This window comes from Euprymna scolopes, chromosome 4, assembly GCF_053919585.1.
Source record: "Euprymna scolopes isolate OS-2025 chromosome 4, ASM5391958v1, whole genome shotgun sequence".
Classification (NCBI taxonomy): domain Eukaryota; kingdom Metazoa; phylum Mollusca; class Cephalopoda; order Sepiida; family Sepiolidae; genus Euprymna; species Euprymna scolopes.
Genome location: NC_136485.1, coordinates 81,470,099 through 81,493,815, shown reverse-complemented (window position 1 = coordinate 81,493,815; position 23,717 = coordinate 81,470,099). Strand labels below are relative to the sequence as shown.

Sequence of the window (23,717 nt, the reverse complement as noted above, 5' to 3'; positions counted from 1 at the left end):
AATTTATTTTCCTCTCAAAATGACCCAAAATATAACCATTAAAAGCTGAACCCCTGCCTACAAAATTAAATACACCCCTAAGCAGCTACACACCTAAATGTCCAAATTGAGTACTGTTGTCATTTTCCCTCCAAAATATCATGTGACTCATTAGTGTTATTAGATCCATATGTGCATAAGGGACAGGTGTATTCAAATTTGTAGTGCATCTCTCATATTCTCTTTTACCAGTCACTGAAAGTTCCAATATGGCACCACATAGCAAAGAACTTTTTGAGCATCTTAAAATCTTGATATTGTTGCGATACATGAAGATGGACAAGGCTACAAGAAGAGTGCCAACACCCTGAAACTGAGCTGCAGCACAGTGGCTAAGATCATCCAGTGTTTTAAAAGAGCAGGGTCCACTCAGAACACTCGTCAGGTTTTTTATTAAAAAAAGCTGAGCTAACATACTAAGCTTCATATCCAAATGCTTTCTTAAAAGATCGACGTAGGAGTGCTGTTGGAATTGCTGCAGAGATTGAAGAGGCGAGAGGTCAGCCTCTTAGTTCTCAGATCATACACTGCACTCTACTGAAGACCATACACAAGAAGCCCGCAAACAGTTTACTGAAGACATGTCAACAAAACACATGAATTACTGGAATCATGTCCTATAGTCTGATGAGATGAAAATTAATTTGTTTGGTTCTGATGGCTTTAGGCATGTGTGATAGTGACTAGATGAAGAGTACAAAAATAAGTGTCATGCATACAGTCAAGTATGGTGGTGGAAGTGTTATGGTCTGGGGCTACATGAGTGCTACAGGCGTTGGAGAGTTACATTTCATTGATGGAAACATGAACTTCATCATGTACTATGAAATACTGCAGCAGAGCATGATCCCCTCCTTCCAGAAACTGGGTTGCAGGGCAGTGTTCCAGCATGACAATGATCCCAAAACACACCTCCAAGACAACCACTGCTTTACTGAAAAAGCTGAGGGTAAATGTGAAGGACTAGCCAAGTATGTCTCCAGACTTGAACCCAATAAAACATCTTTGGAGGATCCTCAAGCAAAAGGTGCATAAATTCTCAAATATCCGCCAGCGCTGCGATGTCGTCATGAAGGAGTGGAAGAGCATTTCAATGGCTACCTGTGAAGCTTTGGTAAATTCCATGTTCAAGAGAATAAAGGCAGTTCTGGATAATGACACAAAATATTGGCAATTGAAATGCTGTCTGCTAATATTGAAGACTTTCCCTAAAGCGTATACTCACTTTTGTTGGCAAGGGTTTAGTTTTTATGGTTTTATTTTGAGTTATTGTGCAGGGAAAATAAATTAACTTTGTTATATAAGCTGCAACATAAACTATTTTTTATTTTGTCAAAGTGTCAATTTTCTCAGTGTTACTCCATGAAGAGATATACTTAAATATCTGCAGAAATATGAAGGGTGTACACACTTTGTGATACACTGTATATATTTACTATTATATAAAAGGAACTTTGTGTGTGTGTGTGTGTGTGAGAGAGAGAGAGAGAGAGAGAAAGAGAGAGAGAGAGAGAGAGAGTGTGTGTGTGTGTGTGTGTGTGTGTGTGTGTGTGTGTGTGTGTGTGTGTGTGTGTGTGTGTGTGTGTGAGTTCCTTATGGATTCCAAAATGTCTGGACCGATTTTTTGGCATTTTACATACATGTACATGATGTGTCTGGGAATGTTCTTATGTAAGTTTTGTTATCAGAATGCATCTAATAACTATTGAAAATCGATAATTTAAAAATCCGATTAAATAAGGAAGTTCGATTTTGACCAAAGTTAACACTTTTATACAAGCTAACATCACAAGTGCATTTGAGAAGTTTTATCACTACACAAGCAAAGAGGCCCAGCCTATAAAATCAACTGTAGAATTTTTTATAAGACAGGGGCACTTTCGAAATAAATGTTTCTTTTTAGAGCACAATTGTACTTGACTTTTGTAAAGTTTAACTTTAATTCAAGTGATTATATAAAAAGCAAATCCTAAAATTAACGGTTGCTTCTTTGATAAGAAATTAGTTAATTTTAGGATTTTCTTTTAATATTAATGTGTGCGAAATGAATGTTTCTGATTAAAGCACAATTGACTCATAGTAGTTGATTTTTGCATTTCAAACTTTAAGTGAAGCCATTATTTACAAATTATTGTTATAAACGCTACAGCAGATTCTTTACAGTGCAATGTCGACTACAATTTATTGTGGACAAAGTCACTGCAGGGAGGTATGTGAAACTTTCATCCCTGCACACTGTGGAGAAAGTCCCTAACTAAAGCAGGCAATTAATCTATTTGATTAAAAATAGGCGATTTCACCGATTTTGATGGCAATAAAAGTGTGGGAGGGTGAAACATATGTTGATCCTCATTTAATCCTTGACAACGTCGGATCTTCCTGCTAGTATAATATATATATATAGTCATCCACATACAGTACTGTTTCGCTGTTTCACAGCTCATCAGTGCGGCTAGACAAGCAACTACCTCAAGCCAAGTTCGAAATCCGATTGCCCAATCGACAGTTGGAGCATCTAACTGTTGCGTTATATGGCTGCCGCTTTGTGGGCAGTGAATTCACAATGTTTTGACAATGTCCAAATACTTAAGCTCAATTCGTTTACACTTTTTTTTCAAATGGTAATTTGTATATCACTTCCCAATATGCTCAACCTAAGATAGGGAGCATTCGGGTGTTCATAATATCTCTTTATAATTTAAACAGTTTATTATGAAGATGACAATTGCATTACTTTTGTTTTAATTAATGTTAATTACCAACTTACCTTTGTTTTAATTAAATGTTTTTTAACTCATCTAATACACTTCTGTATATATACACTATTAAGACGGTACTCAATGTGTTCTGCAGATTGCTCCCTCTTCTTTTTATCCAACACTGACCCTATTTCCATAAATTTTTTGTGCCATTCAGGTATTGAAGGACGTAATGTATTATTCTCATCTTTCTCTGTAGTATATTGTTCAGGCAGCACATCCGATTTTGTCCCAATAAACCAGGATGCATATTGAGCCTTCTCTTGAGGAGGAGTCATTTAATAGGCAGTGTCCTTTGCAAATATAAGGTCTTATTGTTAATAAAAACTAATAAGCATTGGTTAAAGCAAAACAAATCTGGTTAATAAATTTCAATTGTCTTTGTAATAATTTTTTTTAATGGTAAAGAAACTTGTATAATATACTAGCCTGGGTGTCCGGCGTTGCCCGGGTGTTTGGAGGTTTTTGTTGAGCAAAATAAAAATGTGGTAGTAGGCAAGTTGGCTCGAACCCGTACTGTGAAGGACCAGAAGGTGAGAAAAAAAAAGTGATGTCTTTGCTGTTGTATCTATCGCCAAACCGGAAGTGGCGAAGTTTTAAATTAAGGCTAGTCAATCGAAAAGAGGGGATGAATTTCGAAAATATCGGCGAAAAAAGCGACCCATCCTTGTAGAAAAGTGCCCAGTTGAGGGTGAAATAATTAATGTTTTGGGCCAATTTTTTGATATTTGTTGTCTTCAAAACGATACTGATCTGGTGAAAACGTATCGCTTTTGTTGAAAGTTTTAAGATGGCATACAAACATACATACATACAAACATACATACATGCATTTAAACAGACAGATGAGATTTATATTATAGACTAGAGGGGGTGCCAGGCGTTTCCCGGGTGTTTGGAGGTGTGTGTTGGGCACAGAAAAAAAAGTGGTAGTAGGCAGGCAGGCAGGCTCGAACCCATCATGCAAACGCAGAAAAGAAAGTGAATGAAACCTGATGTCTTACCTCTACTCCACAAGGTTACCGGAAGTGTAAAGCATTCAAATTTAAAAAAAGATGACTTGCAGAAATGGTGTTGCTTTTTAACCTCCCATGAAGGTCGTTTTTAATGTGGAGGAAAAGCAGCTCCCCCAAAAAGAGGAGCACTCAGACAGTATCTAAATAAATATTAATTGTCTCATTGTGAAAGGTTTTCCCCCCACATTGACGAAGGACCAATTACAGAACAGATACTACCAGGTTCCAGTCGTTTTCGTTTCGCTTTATTTATACGAAAAAGACAAAACACTCGAAACGAGGAAATTTTTAAAACTCGATCAAAATATTATGATCTAGGAAGTGTAAGAAAACTTCTCCTGAAATCTAACTGACGCGAGAAGCCAGACACAAAAAGCCTTTCATGGATATACACAAACGCACGCGGCCATTTTGCTTTTATATATTAGACTAGCGGGGGTACCCGGCGTTGCCTGGGTGTTTGGAAGTGTAAAAGGAAAGAAAACGTTCTGCTAGGTAGGTAGACTCGAACCAGAACCCTTGAGACCAATAGCCTGATAACTTACCGCCACACTACACGGGCAGAAAGCTGAGAGTAGGTGAAATTAAACTATTAAAAAATCAAACAATTAAAACATTATGTGACAGGTGTGTAATTTTAATGAGGTCAAACATCACGCCATAGGAGAATGAAACGCACTTAACTTTGGCTGTAAGCTAGTTTCTGCATATGTTGTTTGTTTCCCCACAAGATGTTGGAATGTTTGAATGAATGTTTCTCCACAAGAATGTTAGAGTGTCCAAATGAATAACAATTGTCTGATTCCCCGCATTACTTTTCTGGACGTCCCTGGTTGAATGCCAAGGGTTTGATCTGCTATGGGTTCAGTTTCGCTTTTATAATGAAAAGCCAAAAAACATGTGGAGTAAAAAATATTGTGAAAATAGCATGCAAAAGTCGCCCAAATTAAAGATACAGTGACCTCGTTTCGTAAATCGTAGATATTATAATCTATGTAGCATATAAAATGTTCTAAGAAAGAGTTACCGTCACGAGCGCCCCACCCCCACTCCAAAAGCCTTTGCCGGATATATACAAAAAATGTACACACACACACACACACACACACACACACACACACACACACATAGTAACACACATTTTGCCTTTTATATATAGAGATTATTCGAGGACTAGGGAATGGTGCTAAAAATGCAAACTCTGGTTAAGAAAGTATAAGGGGAGGGGGCAAGCTGTTCCCGATCTAGAATGTGGTTACGCCTTTACACGTCATTGTAATGGATTATTAGGAAGACAATTCGTTGAAACACTTGTTTTAGTACCATCACAGGAGTTGCCAGAATATTGTTGCATTTTTCGGATGACAAATATCGAAAAATTGGCTAAAAGAATTAATTCCTTCACCCTCAACTGGGCAGTTTTCTACAGGGAGGGATCGATATTTTGCAAGCCATTTTTGCAAGTCATCGTGTCGGCTAGATTTACTTTGCCTAATTTTAATGTTCCGACCTTCCGGTCACATCGTGGAACTGGGTAAGACGTCAGGTTTTCTTTCACTTTCTTTTCTGCCTCTATGTCATGGGTTCGAGCCTGCCTGCCTACTACCAGTTTTTTTGCTCAACACACACCTTCAAACACCCGGGCAACGCTGGGCACCCAGGCTAGTCTATAATATAAATCTCACCTGCCTATTTCAATGTATGTATGTATGTATGTTTATATGTTTATATGTCTTGCAAAAAACTTTCAACAGAGGAAACAGATCCTAACAAGATTGGTATTATTTTGAAGCTCGACGTCTCGGACGACAAATATCGAAAAATTGGCCAGAAACATTAATTCCTTCAACCTAAACTGGCCAGTGTTGTACAAGGAGGGGTAGATTTTTTTGCAAGTCATTTTTGCAAGTCATCGTATCGGTTGGATTGCCTTTACTTAATTCCAACGTTACGAATTCCGGTCGCGTCATAAACTATTCTTTCACTTTCTTTTCCGCCTTTGCGTCATGGGTTCGAGCCTGCCTGCCTACTACTATTTTTATTTACCACCTCTCTGCATATGGGCTACCAACCGCTGTTTTGATTCCATCTCCCCCTCCCTGCTACTACCACTTTTTTAACACCTCTCTCCACCCGGGGTTCCTTACTACACCACCTACACACACCCGAGCAATGCCGAGTACCCCCCTACTACCCTTTTTTTAACACTCCTCTCCACCCGGACTTCCTACAGTTATTTTAAACCCCCCCCCCACACACACACATACACACATACACATCTCCACACCCGGGCACCGCCAGGAACTCCCGCTAGTTGCCCCGCTAGTATATAAATAAGAAATTTAAAAAATTTATATTACTATGGTTGGTGTAATTCTACATCATAAATTCTTGAACTGTTGATCAGTATTAATGTTATTAGAAAAAAAAAATCATGATAAAAATATTGCTTGTTCTTTTTCTGTTTTTACAGTTAGATAATGTTATTTTATATATATATTTCTTTTTTTTTCTTTTTTTTTTTTCAGAGCGTTCAAGTTCCTGAGAGAATGTTCAAGTAGTCGATTCATTGCTGTTACGGGATTTTTTGTTTCTATTCCTACTTTTCTTGTTGGTAAGATCATTTGATTAATATCTTATTTACACACACACACACACACACACACACACACACACACACACACACACACACACACATACATACACACACACACACACACACACACGTGTATGTATGTATGTATGTATGTATGTATGTATGTATGTATGTGTTTGCGTATGCATTCTAAGTGAAGTGGATAAATATCCAAGAGACTTTAAATAATTAAAAAAAAAACAAATAAGTAAATATATTATGGAAATCTTAAACGTTTTATATAATACTTTCGATGTAATTACATTTGTTTTGTTTTTCCGCATAATTTTATCTTCAAAAAGATAAATTATGCGAAAAAACAAAACAAATGATTTGCATGCTTATTTCCACAATTATATAGATATATAATTATACATACATGCATACATAGACACTTATATATTTACTTTTATGCATGTAGTAATTATTAATCAATAATTAATAATTAATATTTAAAATAAAATAAAAAAAAGTAAATACGTCCTAAAATGTGGAATAATTCCTTTCTTATAATATAAACGCTCTGGGGGCGAATAAAAAGAAAGAAATTAATCGCTAATAAAAATTTTTTTTTTAAATTCAATAATCTTTTATATATATATATATATATATATATATATATATATATATATATATATATATATATATATATATATATATATATATATATATAAGATTGTTATTTTGGACCATCTTTCAATTACGTGATTTCCTTGGATTTTACTTGTGCAAATGGAAACTCAATTGACTTTCTTGGAGTTATATTTTTGGATTATACCGTCTTTGGATTATTTACCTTTCACCAGACTATCCATTCACGTGTAATCACCTTTTTCTTCACCATATACCCTCTACTCCACTTTTTGTTATCAAGTAAGATCTTTGACTTACTTGTTGTTTCATCAAATACTTTTGTATGCAAAATCCGATCCCGCATTTTTCTAATTCCTACCCTCTGATGAGAAGGAAAGTATTTGTTCGAAACTCCGGAGATTAAGGACTATCCACTTATCAAGTGTTTCCTTTTCAGATTAAATATGTTTTTAACTCTTTTTCAAAGTGTTTTTTAACATGTTTTATTAACTGTTTGCTCATATATATATATATATATATATATATATATATATATATATAATCCGATGTCCAATGACAATTTACCAAAAACTAGTAATTCCGCGTATGTTTTCAAATGTCCTTTGGGAGAATGGATCTCCAAAAACAATTCGCATATCAGCATGACTAGGACTAGTATTTCCCGCCGGCTTGCATGTCACCTGTTTTCCCCAACAGCTTTATCTATCAACAGCTAGTAGCACACAACGCTCCCAAAAGCGAATTCAAAAATATATCAATCCGGCGGAAGGAGGGGGAGAGGGAACACTTAAATGCTTTTAAATGATTTTTATCGACTTTCTCAATAACTTCACTAAACGCAATTTTTTTTTTTAATTCATCACACGCCTGAAAACGACACATATTAGTTGAAAACGTTTGCGGTTATGGCAAATTTCTTTTTTCCCTCAAACAGAACGTTCGAACCCTGATCTGGCAAATGAAAAGACGGATCGTAAGAGAAACAAACAGGAATTAACACAGGCACACACACATGCATACAAACACACACACACACACACACACACACACACACACACATATATATATATATATATATATATATATATATATATATATATATATATATATATATATATATATATTTACAAGGGAGTTAGTACTTAGTTTTAGGTACAGATAGAGAGTAAGGGAACTTGTTGACAATGGTTTAAATTGACGAATATTTATCGTGAATGTTTTAAAGGGAGGAAACGATACGAGGGGCGTGCAATAAGTAATGCCCCTGACCCACTTCCCATAGGAGTAGAGTAACGAAACTTGGCACAGTTATTAGTCTTTCTCTACAAAGGAACCACCGAGAGTTATGCATTTCTCCCAACACACACATGCATACAAGCACACACACACACACACACACACACACACACATATATATATATATATATATATATATATATATATATATATATATATATATATATATACAGAAATGACAAAAGTAAATGGACACTCCAGAAAAACCAATTCATACGTGTTTAAAGTTTCAAAAATTGATTTGTCATTTTCTTCTGTGTTTATCTTACAATAGAAGATCCTCACTGGATTTCACTCTCCACTCTGTTCGACTGAACTTTAATTTATGGTGCCTCCCACAAAACATTCACAATAAAACGTGTCTAGCTACAATCGCTGCCAGTAATTTTCCTTTCTCTCTTTTGCTACCTAAAGCTAAACAAAACTTCCATGGGCCAAGGTTTCTTTCCTAGAACTGGCCGTCTATGTAACACAATTCTGGAGTTGCTTCCTAGCTGACTAGAACATTTCCTTTTCAAATCCAATGTGAACAAATTCTTGTTGATCTGCCCTTTTAAATAATCAAATTCTACTCAAGCATCACCATTATAATTAATCATTACGGTGTTGTCTCACCTGACAATCATTTCACCTTTATCCTCGAGTGGCCTTTAGGTCTTGATAAATGTGACATTCTGGTAAAAGAACAACAAAAAAACATCTTAAGGTGCTCCCATCAAACGTGGATCCATCCTCAACAGTGAGTTTTTTTTTACTGTTGGGCTAAGGTATCATTCCATTCAGTCCTAAGAGGTCCACCTTCCCAGGTTTACCTTTTCTCATAGAAGGGATTAGTTTATTGTTAATCGTCTGAGGCACCCATTTTGAGGAATTTGGACGGGGTTACTCAGGCATTTTCTGTAGGCCAGAATCCGCTTATTGGAGTTTGCTGGCGTTTCAAAAACCACACCTGGCTTTGTTTTGTTTTGGGTTTTGTTTTTTTTATTCAATTTTCACCCCAAACAAGGTACAGTGCCACTTTGAAATAGGGGGCTACTATCAGGGACATAAGTTGCAGGGGTATTATAAAGGGAGATGAGTAGCAAGATGTCTGTTCACATTACACTTGAACTTCTGCATGTCAGTACAGTCGGGAAAGCAGAATTCCAGAAGGGAGTTCCAAGGTCTAGCAGTTCTGGGGAAGAAACTATTGGTGTAGACGGCTTTCTTAAACCTAGGAATCTCCACTGTGAATGGGTGGGATATAGCCGCTTTTCGGGTTTGCGGGGGTATTCATGTCGAGGAGGTACGAGTGCTTGTAGCTCGTCAGAGCATTCACCATTAAAGTACTTGTAGAACAGGCAGAGGGATGCAACATTTCGTCAATAAGACAGAGGCTGAAGCCTAGATGACAGTTCAGAATCAGGTTGACGACTCTCTTTTGAACCCTGTCCAGGAGTGAGAGACAAGTAGCTGATGGACCAGCCTAAATGTGACAACAATACTCCATACATGGGCGAATGGTAGCCTTATAGAGGTACAAGATACTTTCAGGCGTTTGTGTCAAGCCTCTTAGAGGAACGAAGTAAATATAATACATGGTCAAAGAATTAGTGATGATGAAGTCCGACTGTCCTTAGATCTTCTTGTAACGTATCCAACAACTTTGTTTCGGCAATTCCCTCTGACTTTTCCTTGGCTTCTTCATGCTGAAGTTTATTTTTGCAATGGTATCATCAATCGTATGTATTACACGTCCATAAAAGTGCACACGATTGTCTCGCATTTCCTCTGAAATAAGAATAACTTTGGTTAAGTCTGGTTAGACCAGGAATTTGATGCAACGTCTGTGTCTCTATGGCCAATAGTTTACTTTTCTGTTTCCTTCAGCAATGTCTAGCACCCGAAGACATACAAAGCAGCATTAGAAGTTTGAAACATCGATATTTTATAATAGACAATTTTGTTCTGTTTCAAATATCAATACATATGCATATGTATTGATATTTGAAACACAAAAATCTCAACTGTCTTTGTAATAATTTGTATATATATATATATATATTTATATATATATATATATATATATATATATGTGTGTGTGTGTGTGTGTGTGCGTATATATATATATATATATATATATATATTAAATGAAATATGAAGACTAAAAGTTATATATAACTTTATTATATCAACAATAAGGAAAAGTTAAAGGAGAAAATCAGGAAAAAAAGAAACCTCTTTAGGCGATGGCATTTCGAAGCTAAATGCTTCTCATTAGAAGATAAGAAGGGCCAGAATTATACAAAGTGCAAATAGAGATAAAAACTTCTATTTATGAAAAGAAAGCGTTAAAACTTTTCAGAGAAGAAATACTCTAGGTTAATCATAAAATTGACTTAATCAATAAAATCGCCACAAACCTCGGGATTCTACTTCTCACTGTTAACGGACTCAGTATTTATTTAATTTTTTTCGTGGAAATTGCTCCAGACAAAGCGTGAAGTCATTGATGTAAGGATCTAAAACGTACAAAAAATTATCATTGCAAAGACAGGAGATGCTTATTGGTAAGAGCACAGCAATCAGTTGGAAGAGAGTTAAACAAGTCTACAGTTCTTGGGGAGAAGCTACTGGAATAAGAAGTTGTATTATATAATACTAGCAAGCCGCCTGCCGTTGCCCGGTCATAAAATAGGCATTGATATTATATTTTAATTCATATAGAAACTGAGACATGTACATGCAGCGTATTGTTTTTTCTAAATTATTCGTTTCTGGTAAGTAAAAAAAAAATACTCGAGCTGAGATCGAAACCAAAATCTAAAGACAGTGAGTCAAATACGATAACCATAAGCCAGCTTGACACGATATGAAGTTTAAGCAAAGATATTTTTCATAACAAGTTTCCAGTAATAAAAAATACATTCATAGAATAGATGACTTGAGATAATAAAATTGCAAAAGCAAAATCGACTAAAAAAGGGTTTTGGATTTGATTAATTAAAATGATAATGATAATTAATTTTGCGTCTTTTTTCCAAAAACGTACGGAGGCCTGTAAGCAACATTATCTTCAGATACATAAGTATCAACAGAAAACATTGAAATTAAGTTTCTCATCTGTGTAGTTCGTTAATAAGAATCTTTGTTTTACAAAAGGTAAGTCTTATATTGTTTTTATCCATTTTTTATTGTAAATTTTATTTATTCATAAATTTCTGCATAAAGTCTTATAAGTTTATCATTTAATGTATAAATTTTGATTTCTTTGTGGCCTTTTTTCTTGTATCTTCAAATCATTAACACAGACTAGTTGTTTTTCGTAATATATGAGAAATTACGTACATAATAAATACATACATATTCAATTATTAATTTTTCTAAATCAATATAATCTAAATTTAAATATGAAAATCCGATAGCAAAAATTGTAGCAATAATGCTCTTCCATAGAAATTGATCCAGCCTATAGTAAACACACGAAATAATGACGTTGCAGTTAATATGTACTAAACGGTTTGGAGATGCCTACTCACTAGAAAAACGTTTTTTTATGACTTTAGCAAATTACTACCAAATTACTAACCCCTCGAAAGTAACTGTGCTACAAATTGGTTCAACGGTTACTGCTTTAGAAGTAGAGAAGTTGATAAATTGGAAGCGTGTAAATTGGCAACTTTCTTCATCTGTCCAACATATGGCACCACCAAAGTCCCAATCTTAATCAACGACTTTGTTTTCTTTCCAATACGAAGAAACTTCAATGTATTGATCTCTCCCCTTCTCTCTTCCCCTTCTTTCTCTCTTTCCCTCTCCCTCTCTCTCTGTGCCTTACTCTGGATTAATTTCTTTCCTTCCAAGGTGTTATATCAACTTAACATAAAATTACTTTTGGCATCGGGTTTCAATGATTCTAAGGAATAACGGAAATCTCTTCTCGGATGGATAGGGTTCTCTGCAGACGGCAGTACCAGTTAATTTGCAATTTCATTAGTTAGCTAACCCCCTCCATCCCCTCCATCATCCCTTGGCTCAGCTATCCATCAACTTCAATGTTTGGCTGGTTTTTCATTGGCTTTTATTCATAAAATGTACTTTCATCATAGTTCTTCTTAAAGAGATAATCCTTGACATTAAATGTCTGCAATGTGTTCATATCTATAGCTTATGTATGCTAGCACAAAGGCCACCTTAAGAGCGGCTTTTAAAGAAGAATTTCAGCGTTTTAATTATATACTATGCTTGAATGTTATTGCTTCTGCATTACAAAGGGTCAGATTTTCTTTTTACTTTTGAGGTTACTTTTGAGGTTACTCAATGATAAAAGTTAATGAGGTTGAAATGAATGCTAATCAAAAATATGAGGAGCACTATGGAAGTACTAACATTAATGAGATGCATTTGATTACTGGATAGCAAGAATTTGTTGATATAAGATTTGAAGACCACCGAGTTGTATCAACAGGGAAGCAACTCATCAACAATGTGTTCCACAGTTTGGAAGCCCATGCAAAGAAGCTTTTATGGAAGTGATCTCAAATCTCTAAGTGCCCGCCTAACTCAAAGGAACCATTGTGATCGAACCTTCTTTTAAAAAATTCAATTTGTGCAGCCATTTTTTTTTTTTTTTAAATTTTTTTTTTACATAGGCATCACCACATTATCAAGGCCAAGAGGCCACTCAAGGATAAGGGTTAAAGAGTGTACAGTAGAAATTGAACAATATAGTAATTATTAGTAAGGAAAATTTGGTAAATTTGATAACTTATATGGAACGGCTCATCAAGAACTTATTTACGTTAGACTTGAACACAACCATACTGTAGTCAGCCGGAAAGCAGGAAAACAGAAGACAATTCCACAGGCGTGCAGTTCTAAGAAAGAAGCTTTGTTCATGGAATCTACGTTTAGGTTTAGGCACAGATAAAGAGTGAGGGGAATTATTGATAGTATTTTCAGCTAGACGAGTGTTTCTTGTGAAAGTTTGGCGAGGGGGGACCATAGATTGAAGCTCAGTCGAACACTTTCCATGAAAATAACGATACATCAGAGACAAACTCGCAACATCTCTTCTGTGAGATAGAGAGTGCAAGGAAGAGAAAAGGACATCTCCTACGAGGCTACGAAGTCTATTTTGAACTCTATCAAGGCAGGCCAAGTCCTTTCTAGCAGTTCCTGCCCAGATGTGGCAACAGTGTTCCATCCTTGGACGTACCTGGCTCTTATATAGATAGAGAATAGCATCAGCAGTGAGATATATACCGGATCGATAGAAAGATCCCACCATTTTTCCAGCGGCCTTGGCAACAGATTTGATGTACGTGTTCCATTTAAGATCAGGAGTAATGGTCAAGCCAAGAAGCTTGTCAAAACTTGAGGCCTCCTGAAGACGAGAGCCATTCATTTCAATTGATGCCAGATGTGGATCAGAATGTTGATGATGTAAAGAGAGAAGCTTGGTTTTAGATGCATTAAAAGTAACCAGCCACTCCTTACCCCATTGTACTACGTGCTCAAGATCAGAGGAGAGAGAATTGGAGAGAACTTGGTCGTTTACTGTCTTAGATGTGCTACCATAAATGGTAGTGTCGTCAGCATAGATGTCTACAAATGATGTAAGGATGTGATTTGGAAGATCATTAATATAGATCAGGAAAAGAGTTGGGCCCAGGATGGATCCCTGAGGGACACCGGCATTAATATTGTGAGCTTCTGATTTTTGCCCCTCAACTACTACTCTTATGAACCTATCAGAAAGAAATGATTTAATAATTGAGAAGACATTTCCAGCAATACCATAGCTAGAGATCTTATGAAGTAAACCTTTATGCCATATCCTATCAAAGGCCTTAGATATGTCAAGAGCAATTGCCCTAGAAAGGTTGCCTCCGTCGAGAGATTTGCTAATCCTATGAGATATAACTGTAAGCACATCTGCTGTAGATCTAGCAGAACGGAAACCATATTGAGTGTCACTAAGAAGGTTATTTTTGTTGAGATGGTCGATTACTTCTGTATTTAACGCAGACTCCAGCAACTTGCTCATGACGCACAGGAGACTTATTGGCCTGTACTGAGAGGGGGATGAGCGATCACCTGAATTCTTAAATACAGGGCATACTGATGAAATTTTCCAGGGAGATGAGAAACTATTCTCCTTAAGACAACGTTTAAACAGTTTTGTAAGTATGGGCGCTAGTTCAGGTTGAAGTTTTTTGAGAACTATAATTGGAATACCGTCAGGGCCAGTTGCTTTACTGGAATCAAGGTTTTTGATTAGCTTGGCAACATCACGTACAGATATACATATATCACATAGCGTGTTTTCTGATACAGGAGGAAATATAGGGGGTTGACGGCCTTGATCGCAAAAGGTAGAATAAGCTGCAAAGTTCTTGACAAAGAGTTTGGCTTTGTCTGATGCTGACGAGATTACCTCAGGTCCATTGATAATAGTTGGGATGGAGCACACGCTTCTGTTCAGGATTCTGTTTGCTATTTGCCAAAACTGGTGGGAACCAAGCCACTGCTCAGCTACTTTGGACTTGACGGATTGAGCATACAACTCTCTTGCATTCTTTATTACTTTCTTACAATGGTTGCTGGCAGGCTTTAGTTTCCATACATCTATTACGTTGGAAACAGTGGAAAAAGTGATTTCTGTGCACAATGGCAGCAGCACATTCTGGAGAGAACCATGGCTGGCTGTTAGGTTTTTGCTGAAACTTTTTCGAGGGTATGAAACGATCAATACCTACAATTAACTATTCTGTCAGGTCTAATACTATAGAGGACACATCCTTTTTAAACATGAAATGCAGAGGTAGATCAGATATAAATGTACCGAAGCTATCCCAGTCAGCCTTAGTGTATCGATATACTGTACGATGGAGAGGTACGTCTGGGGACTTATTACATTTCATTTTTATCTTAATTGATACAACAGAGTGGTCGGAAGATCCAAGAGGCGACAGAACAGAAACTGAACATAGTTCAGGGCAAGTTGTGAGAAAAAGTTCTAGTAGACTCGCATACTGGCCGTCATTGTCGGGCACACGGGTGGGTTCCTGAACAATCTGAGTGAGGTCATAAGCAATGGAGAAATCATGACAGAACCTCCCCTCATCATCGGTCTTGTTTGAGTGGGTCAATCACTCAACGTTGTGAACATTGAAGTCTCCACATACGTGAATGTTAGCTGAAGGATAAGCAGATAGGACTTAGTCAATTTTCTCAGATATGCTTTTAAAGATAGTAACTCCGCTATTGTGGGGGCGATAGAGAGTAAATATAAATGCCGTAGTGTGAGCTAAAGCAACCCGGAAGCACATATAGGGTAAGTTAGGATCTTCAATGGAGATGTCCATACCACATGGAAAGCTATCTTTAATATAGGCACATATTCCATGCCCATGGCGATCTTGGGGGTCAGATTTAGAAATTAAGTTAGAGTATCCTTTAATTGCGAACTCTTCTAGGGAAATAGCCTGTCCAATGCCAGTTTCACTTAAAAATAAAAGGTCTGGTTTAGTCTCCTGTAATTGGGTTTCAACCTCTGGAAGGTTAGAACGTAGACCCCTGATGTTGGAGAAGGAGACATGGTAGTAGGTGTCTACGTTGGAAGTTGGAGAACCGGGTTTAATCGTGTATTTTTTCTTGAAACTTGTCATGATGAATTTTTGGAATTTGTGGACTAGGTCGTCAGATTTACTTAGAGCAGGACAGAGAGGGGAAACTAAGAGAGAAAAAGAAACAAAGAATTTTTTTTTTATTTGTAGCTAATGATAAGGTAAAGCCGTAAGAATTACCCACTAGTATGGCATCTAGAGGCCCCACCAGAAGCTACTGCATGGTCCAGAATCCATTCACCAAATGGCAATACAGCAGCCCCAGTACTTTGCACTTGCTGATCCTTAGTGGTTAATCCAAGGTTCGGGTCCCTGACTATCAGGCGGATAATGTCAGCCCAGACAAAACGTTTACCTCCAGCACCCTTACTAGTGACATGGCTACAAGGATAGACATAGAAACAGAAAATTTCCGCCATCTCTGCCAACTGTTTGCGCAAAAACTGCCAACCTAGAAAACAGCTTTTTCTTCTCCCTTTGTCAGAAAAATCACTCATTAAAAAATGAGGACTTAGGAACAAATAAAAAGAAGCGAGAGTAACAGGAGCTGCCAATAACGCATCCACAATGCGTTTCTACTCTCCATTAAAAAAAAAAAAAAATTATTAAGTATTCTACTTAATAAAAGTCCAACAGACGTGTTAAAGGGAAAGTATGGTGATAGATTCCCCTCTCACGAACTAAGAATGAGTACAATTTCGTAATCTATTTTTGCAATCAACTCGGTAGATAAATAAACATTTATGGACGAGAAAAAAAGCTAGTATTTAATAAAACAGAAATACATAAATTAAAGAAGTAATCAACCATCTCAACAAAAATAACCTTCTTAGTGACACTCAATATGGTTTCCGTTCTGCTAGATCTACAGCAGATGTGCTTACAGTTATATCTCATAAGATTAGCAAATCCTCGACGGAGGCAACCTTTCTAGGGCAATTGCTCTTGACATATCTAAGGCCTTTGATAGGATATGGCATAAAGGTTTACTTCATAAGATCTCTAGCTATGGTATTGCTGGAAATGTCTTCTCAATTATTAAATCATTTCTTTCTGATAGGTTCATAAGAGTAATAGTTGAGGGGCAAAATTCAGAAGCTCACAGTATTAATGCCGGTGTCCCTCAGGGATCCATCCTGGGCCCAACTCTTTTCCTGATCTATATTAATGATCTTCCAAATCACATCCTTACATCATTTGTAGACATCTATGCTGACGACACTACCATTTATGGTAGCACATCTAAGACAGTAAACGACCAAGTTCTCTCCAATTCTCTCTCCTCTGATCTTGAGCACGTAGTACAATGGGGTAAGGAGTGGCTGGTTACTTTTAATGCATCTAAAACCAAGCTTCTCTCTTTACATCATCAACATTCTGATCCACATCTGGCATCAATTGAAATGAATGGCTCTCGTCTTCAGGAGGCCTCAAGTTTTGACAAGCTTCTTGGCTTGACCATTACTCCTGATCTTAAATGGAACACGTACATCAAATCTGTTGCCAAGGCCGCTGGAAAAATGGTGGGATCTTTCTATCGATCCGGTAGATATCTCACTGCTGATGCTATTCTCTATCTATATAAGAGCCAGGTACGTCCAAGGATGGAACACTGTTGCCACATCTGGGCAGGAACTGCTAGAAAGGACTTGGCCTGCCTTGATAGAGTTCAAAATAGACTTCGTAGCCTCGTAGGAGATGTCCTTTTCTCTTCCTTGCACTCTCTATCTCACAGAAGAGATGTTGCGAGTTTGTCTCTGATGTATCGTTATTTTCATGGAAAGTGTTCGACTGAGCTTCAATCTATGGTCCCCCCTCGCCAAACTTTCACAAGAAACACTCGCCTAGCTGAAAATACTATCAATAATTCCCCCCACTCTTTATCTTTGCCTAAACCTAAACGTAGATTCCATGAACAAAGCTTCTTTCTTAGAACTGCACGCCTGTGGAATTGTCTTCCGTTTTCCTGCTTTCCGGCTGACTACAATATGGTTGTGTTCAAGTCTAACGTAAATAAATTCTTGATGAACCGTTCCATATAAGTTATCAAATTTACCAAATTTTCCTTACTAATGATTACTATATTGTCCAATTTCTACTGTACACTCTTTAACCCTTATCCTTGAGTGGCCTCTTGGCCTTGATAATGTGGTGATGCCTATGTAAAAAAAAAAAAAAAAAAAGTTAACAGCGTTCAAAAGATATTTTTTAAATTAACCGTCAAAAGAAAAGCGTGATTTTATTCTGAACTTTAGCTAGTCACGTTTAGGAAACTTACGATATAAAAGAAAGACGGATGGGAGGGGGGGGGTTCTTCTGAAAGTTAGTTTGTGACATTATAAGTAATTGCGAGATAAGATGGAAGCCGGAAATTAAGGGTGTGGACTGAAAAGGATAATATAATGGATTGAGTATACAATATTTAAGATCAACTCGGTAGATAAATAAACATTTATGGACGAGAAAAAAAAGCTAGCATTTAATAAAACAGAAATACATAAATTAAATACTGAAACAAAATGGAGTTATTAATATTTGAATCTAAAAATAAAAAGTATGATTAAAATTGAAATCACTTATCTCAACAAAAACACGCCGTCTCCAAAATGCAAACTGTAGTAAAGAATTTAAGTTAACAGCGTTCAAAAGATATTTTTTAAATTAACCGTTAAAAGAAAAGCATGATTTTATTCTGAACTTTAGCTAGTCACGTTTAAGAAACTTACGATATAAAAGAAAAGCGGATGGGGGGAGGTTCTTCTGAAAGTTAGTTGGTGACGTTATAAGTAATTGCGAGATAAGATGGAAGCCGGAAATTAAGGGTGTGGACTGGAAAGGATAATATAATGGATTGAGTATACAATATTTAAGATCAACTCGGTAGATAAATAAACATTTATGGACGAGAAAAAAAGCTAGCATTTAATAAAACAGAAATACATAAATTAAATACTGAAATAAAATGGAGTTATTAATATTTGAATCTAAAAATAAAAAGTATGATTAAAATTGAAATCACTTATCTCAACAAAAACACGCCCGTCTCCAAAATGCAAACTATTTGCAGACTGTTGTCAAGATAACACCAATAATTCTAAGAAGAATCACAAAAAAGTTCATACTTGCTTTACCACCTTTCGACCAACTCATCCTCTGGCCTTCTCCAGGTGATTAACTGTGATGAGATAGGAATGCTGACTTTTGTAGCTTATCCCCAGTAATTACTGCCTTCCATGGTTGTTGCATCACCACATTTTGGCCAACTAATCATCTAGCCTGCTTAGGTAGGATTAAAACCACTAGATTCAGACACAGGGGATAGAGGTGTTGAGTTTCTACAGTTCTAGGTGATTATTGTCGGAAGATAAGCGGTTTCAATCTTATCCAAAGCAGGCCAGAGGATTAGTTGGCCAAAACGTGGTGAGACAACAACCATGGAAGACAGTAATTACTGAGGATAAGCTACAAGACTCAGCATTTCTATTCCATCGAGGTTAATCACCTGAAGAAGGCCAGAGGATGAGTTGGCCGAAATGTAGCAAAACAACAACTATGAGGATAACAGTCCACAAAAAAAGAATGAATGCACAAATTATGAAGCCTCGTCTCAAGGGATTCCAAAAATAGAAAAACAACAAAAAAATTACATCCAACTTTGATGAAATTTATATCACATGCATAAAAATCTTTGAAAAAGATAATGAAAATATTCCCGAATTTCTACATTACCCTCTGTTGAATCCTTACATGACCCATGTGAGCAGAAATCCTTAAAATTTCAAATGTCTAAACCCTGTGTATCGCTTTATTGCACGTCAATATTTTTTTTAATTTTGAAATTACTATGAAACGCAAAGAAGTGAAATTTGGTACACGGGAAGATCATAACAAGGTGTCTTATTTCCCTGAATAATAAATAAAGCGGTACACAGGGTTTATATTTGATTTTAGTCAAATTCAAAGCATAACTTTATAATCGTTCATAATGAGCTAACAATAACCTGTAGAAATTGCTCTCCATCGATGATTCCCTATGCAAACGATATTATCATCAGTGCATTCAATGTGATAGCTTTTGTCATTCTAATAGACCACAGAGTGAATATCTAGGAGACAGAGAAACAGAGCTCATACACAGAACTGGCCAGAGAGCTCAAAGGGATATGGAAGCTGAAGAAAGTCAAGATTCAAGATAACACCAATAATAATAGGAGTACGAGAAAAAATCCTGGAAAACTCTGAAAAAAGAATGTGAGAGATTGCAATCAAAGAGATGGCTGAGAATATATCATGGATAACAATAATTAAAACGGCTGAAATATTAAGGAAATCCCTTGAATGTGAAGACTAATGCATTTGAGCTACAAGCGTAAACCGGACATATAGAAATTTTTAAAGGAGTAAAATACATGGAATCAATAAAACTGAAACCAGTATAATTGTAAGTAACCTCCCCACCCCACCCCACCCACCCAAAAAAAAGCAAAAAAGAAAAATCAACTGGCACCACACCAAATAGTCGAGGAGAGTCAAGGAGGATGGAAAGACCGACGAGAGAAAACACTAACCAGACCTCCACTGGAGGAGTGCAAAGAGAATTGGGACCTTGTAGAATCTTATTACCACCCAAATTCTAGTGAAAACCAATGATTGCTGTCAACGAGAAATCATTGGTAAACGAATGTTGCAATAAGGAAAATTAATTTGCAATGGTTCTTGAAAGAAATGGAGAGCACTGAAAATCTGGGAAGATTTGTCACTCAGACTCCAGAGAACACCAGAGGTTGTTCTCAAAGAGAAATCTTTGATCGCCTGTGTGAAAATTCCTTATGAGCTAATAATAATAATGAAACGTATGACACTAATTCAGAAATTTTTTTTAAATTTCAACGTCTTTATTCTAATATTCGATAAGTGAGGGTGAAACACGGTGGTGGTAATAAAAAAAGAAGTAGTATGGTGTTATGAGCACAGTGAAAAAGGACATAATAATGTCAGTTATTTCTGTTAGTAATATATAGCCACAAAGATGTATGTTTCCCTATTAAATCTACCTCTGTGTATAGGCAAGCACAGCAGTATTGATGCCTGCAAAATACAACAGGTAATAATTTTAACATAATAAAATTAATAAATAAGAACGCAAGTCATTCCTGAAATTACATACCTCCTCTTAATAATGTAAGGCTAGACCACAGTCTTATTTGAGCTTTTTTCTCTTCTCCATATTGTATGAAATATTTTCGAAGTTAGGCCATGGAAACATTGATTACTCAATACTTATCTGATCAGGTTGAAATTTTGTGTGGCAGTTAATTCTAGTGATGTGATTAGAACATTTTCAGAGCCGGTGCTTAGGTGAAAAAAATGGCAAAAATATATTAATGGTTGAGCACAGGCTCTGGAAAGGACACTTTTAAAACAGGGGTAAAAGGGGCAGGTGCTTGCACCACCACCCTCTGCACGTCTCTGGTTTATTCATTATCAATGAACATCAATCAATCTTATATAAATAGATATTTTTCCGTCTGTCTGTTCATGTCACATTTGTTTTAAATGTAATAAAAACATTGTGAACTATATCTATTTCGAAATATCAGAAATCTTAACCACTTTTAGAAATGGGGAATATTGCATTAATAAACAAGTATTAAATTCCCACCAAATAAAGTAAATGCTTTGATTGGAAATCAGAATCAAAATCTTGAGATGTTCAGTCCAACCCATTTGAACTTTCTTATAAATAGAGCTTAAAACATTACGCTACTGTAATAATTACAAGTTTGGCTACACTATTATACTTGCCTACTTCCCGGCCGATTACAATATGGTAGCCTTCAAGTTTAATGTAAACAAGTTCTTGTTGAGCTGTCCCCTTAAATAATCGAAATTCTACCCATTAACAATTACTACACTACCATCTTACGTTCAGTAACCCTTATCCTCGAGTGGCCTTTGGGTCTTCATAAGTGGTGAATCCTTTGTAAAAAAATGATAGCTTAGGCATGATGCCATATTTAATTTACTAGAATTAGTCAGCTTAATGGAATCGGAAGTTGTAATTCTTAATATTTCGACTGTGGCTGAACTTTTTAAGCTCAAGCTAAAAGTCAATGTATGTAGATCATATTAGGCGTGGGACTTCATTGGCTACAATATGGGCCAAATGACAAGTCTTTATGCTGAAGCCAATTAAAGTTATCATCAAACGTGTGACTTTCACCTTTTTTTTAATTTTGATCTTGACCTTTGACCTAGATGTCCCAATATTAAATCAGTTCTAAGTAAGACCATGACTGATACTTTGACTAAGGTTGATGAGGATTAGTCAAGCGATGTGGATGCGAGGCTGTATGTAAACAAACTAACACAATGACAAACCTGACGGAAAACATAACCTCCTTGGTGGAGATAATTTGTTTTTTAGAATAATGATTTTGAATTGAAAGCCATGTTTAATTCCATAAAAGTTTTTGATGGGTAGCTATTCTATATAAGTCCAGGAGATGAAGAGTTTCCGGTGGTTAGCTGTTCTGTATAAATCTCAGACTTTAAAATTTTGCAGGCAAAAAACAAATATCTTTCTTGTGTTAACACAAAAACATTATGTGCTAGAATGCTAACAAATTCAATATTTTTATGGAGCAATTCTGGTTTCTGATTGGTTGCCAGCAGAACGTGGTCCCATTTGATTGGTCATTTGCTCTCGCCAGTGTCTATAAGTAGAATCTCCCAACTTTCGTTAATCATATCCTCACACTTATAAAAATCTTGCAACAAATTACATAAATTTTTCTTGAGAAATACGATACACTTTCAGTTAAAGACAGACACTATTATATTATGCTCATATTAAATTATATAAAAACCTTCTGCTGAAAATACATTAAATCATATCATTGATGGAATTATGCTGTTTGATTCAGCTCACCTAAGTGATTTACGTTGACACACAAACAATAAATACAACTTTTGATTTGATGGTAAAAAAACGCAATAAACGGTAAATGCTTTCTATTACTTAAAGTAGATTTACCAACAGGAAACATTGTTTCCTTGTCTTCGTAATTTTATTAGATGATTGGAGACTGGCATTGATGAATCAGAGTAGTTTGAAGTAAACAGGACACTTCAGTAATTCAGACTTCTTATCATTAATGAATTTATTGATTTTCTATGCTTTGCTGACAAGACTTCTTTCCCACATCCATTCTTAATAATGGTAAACTTGAAGAATACTATTTCCCTTGACACTTTACAGAAAGGAGCTATTTTTTAGAACCCTTCTTTGTAATAGATGCCTCTAAGTGTACGAGTGTCGTTCCAAAAATAAAGCCTCCTTTTTTAACTCAGAATATTGAAGTGCTATGAAGACGGGAGTGGTACCATTAAAACGAGCGACGTTTTGTGATCCAGAATTTATTTTTATACATAACTCGCACCATTCTCAGTGAACTTTTGCTAGGAATTCAATATCTGCTTCAGATGCACGTCCATGACAGGTTTTTTTTTCTTTGAGTCTCACACAATCAATATCTGCAACAAAGAAATGAAACATTAGCATTATTCAGTTATCATAACAATACAATTTGCAATCCTCTCTGATCCATTCGGGTGGAATAAAACACATTACTTTTGGAACGTCCCTTGTAGATGAGTCTATCCATCTCTATGGAATGGGGGTCTCTTTATTTATCACACTTAAGTTTTAAATAACGTTTTTGTTGGTCCATCATGCGTAAGTTTGAGATAGCATTTTTCCGCACTC

At 36.2% G+C, this 23,717-nt stretch overlaps 1 protein-coding gene across 2 annotated transcripts in view; it reads left to right on the top strand.

Moving 5' to 3' along the window:
- The window catches only part of LOC145268547 (uncharacterized), a 997,234-nt gene that overhangs the window by 938,997 nt on the left and 34,520 nt on the right, over nucleotides 1-23,717 (top strand). For both annotated transcript variants that reach the window (XM_080124031.1, XM_080124030.1), the window contains one exon: nucleotides 6,343-6,428. In XM_080124031.1, the coding sequence (XP_079980157.1) occupies nucleotides 6,343-6,428 (86 nt within the window). The remainder of the gene's footprint in view (nucleotides 1-6,342; nucleotides 6,429-23,717) is intronic.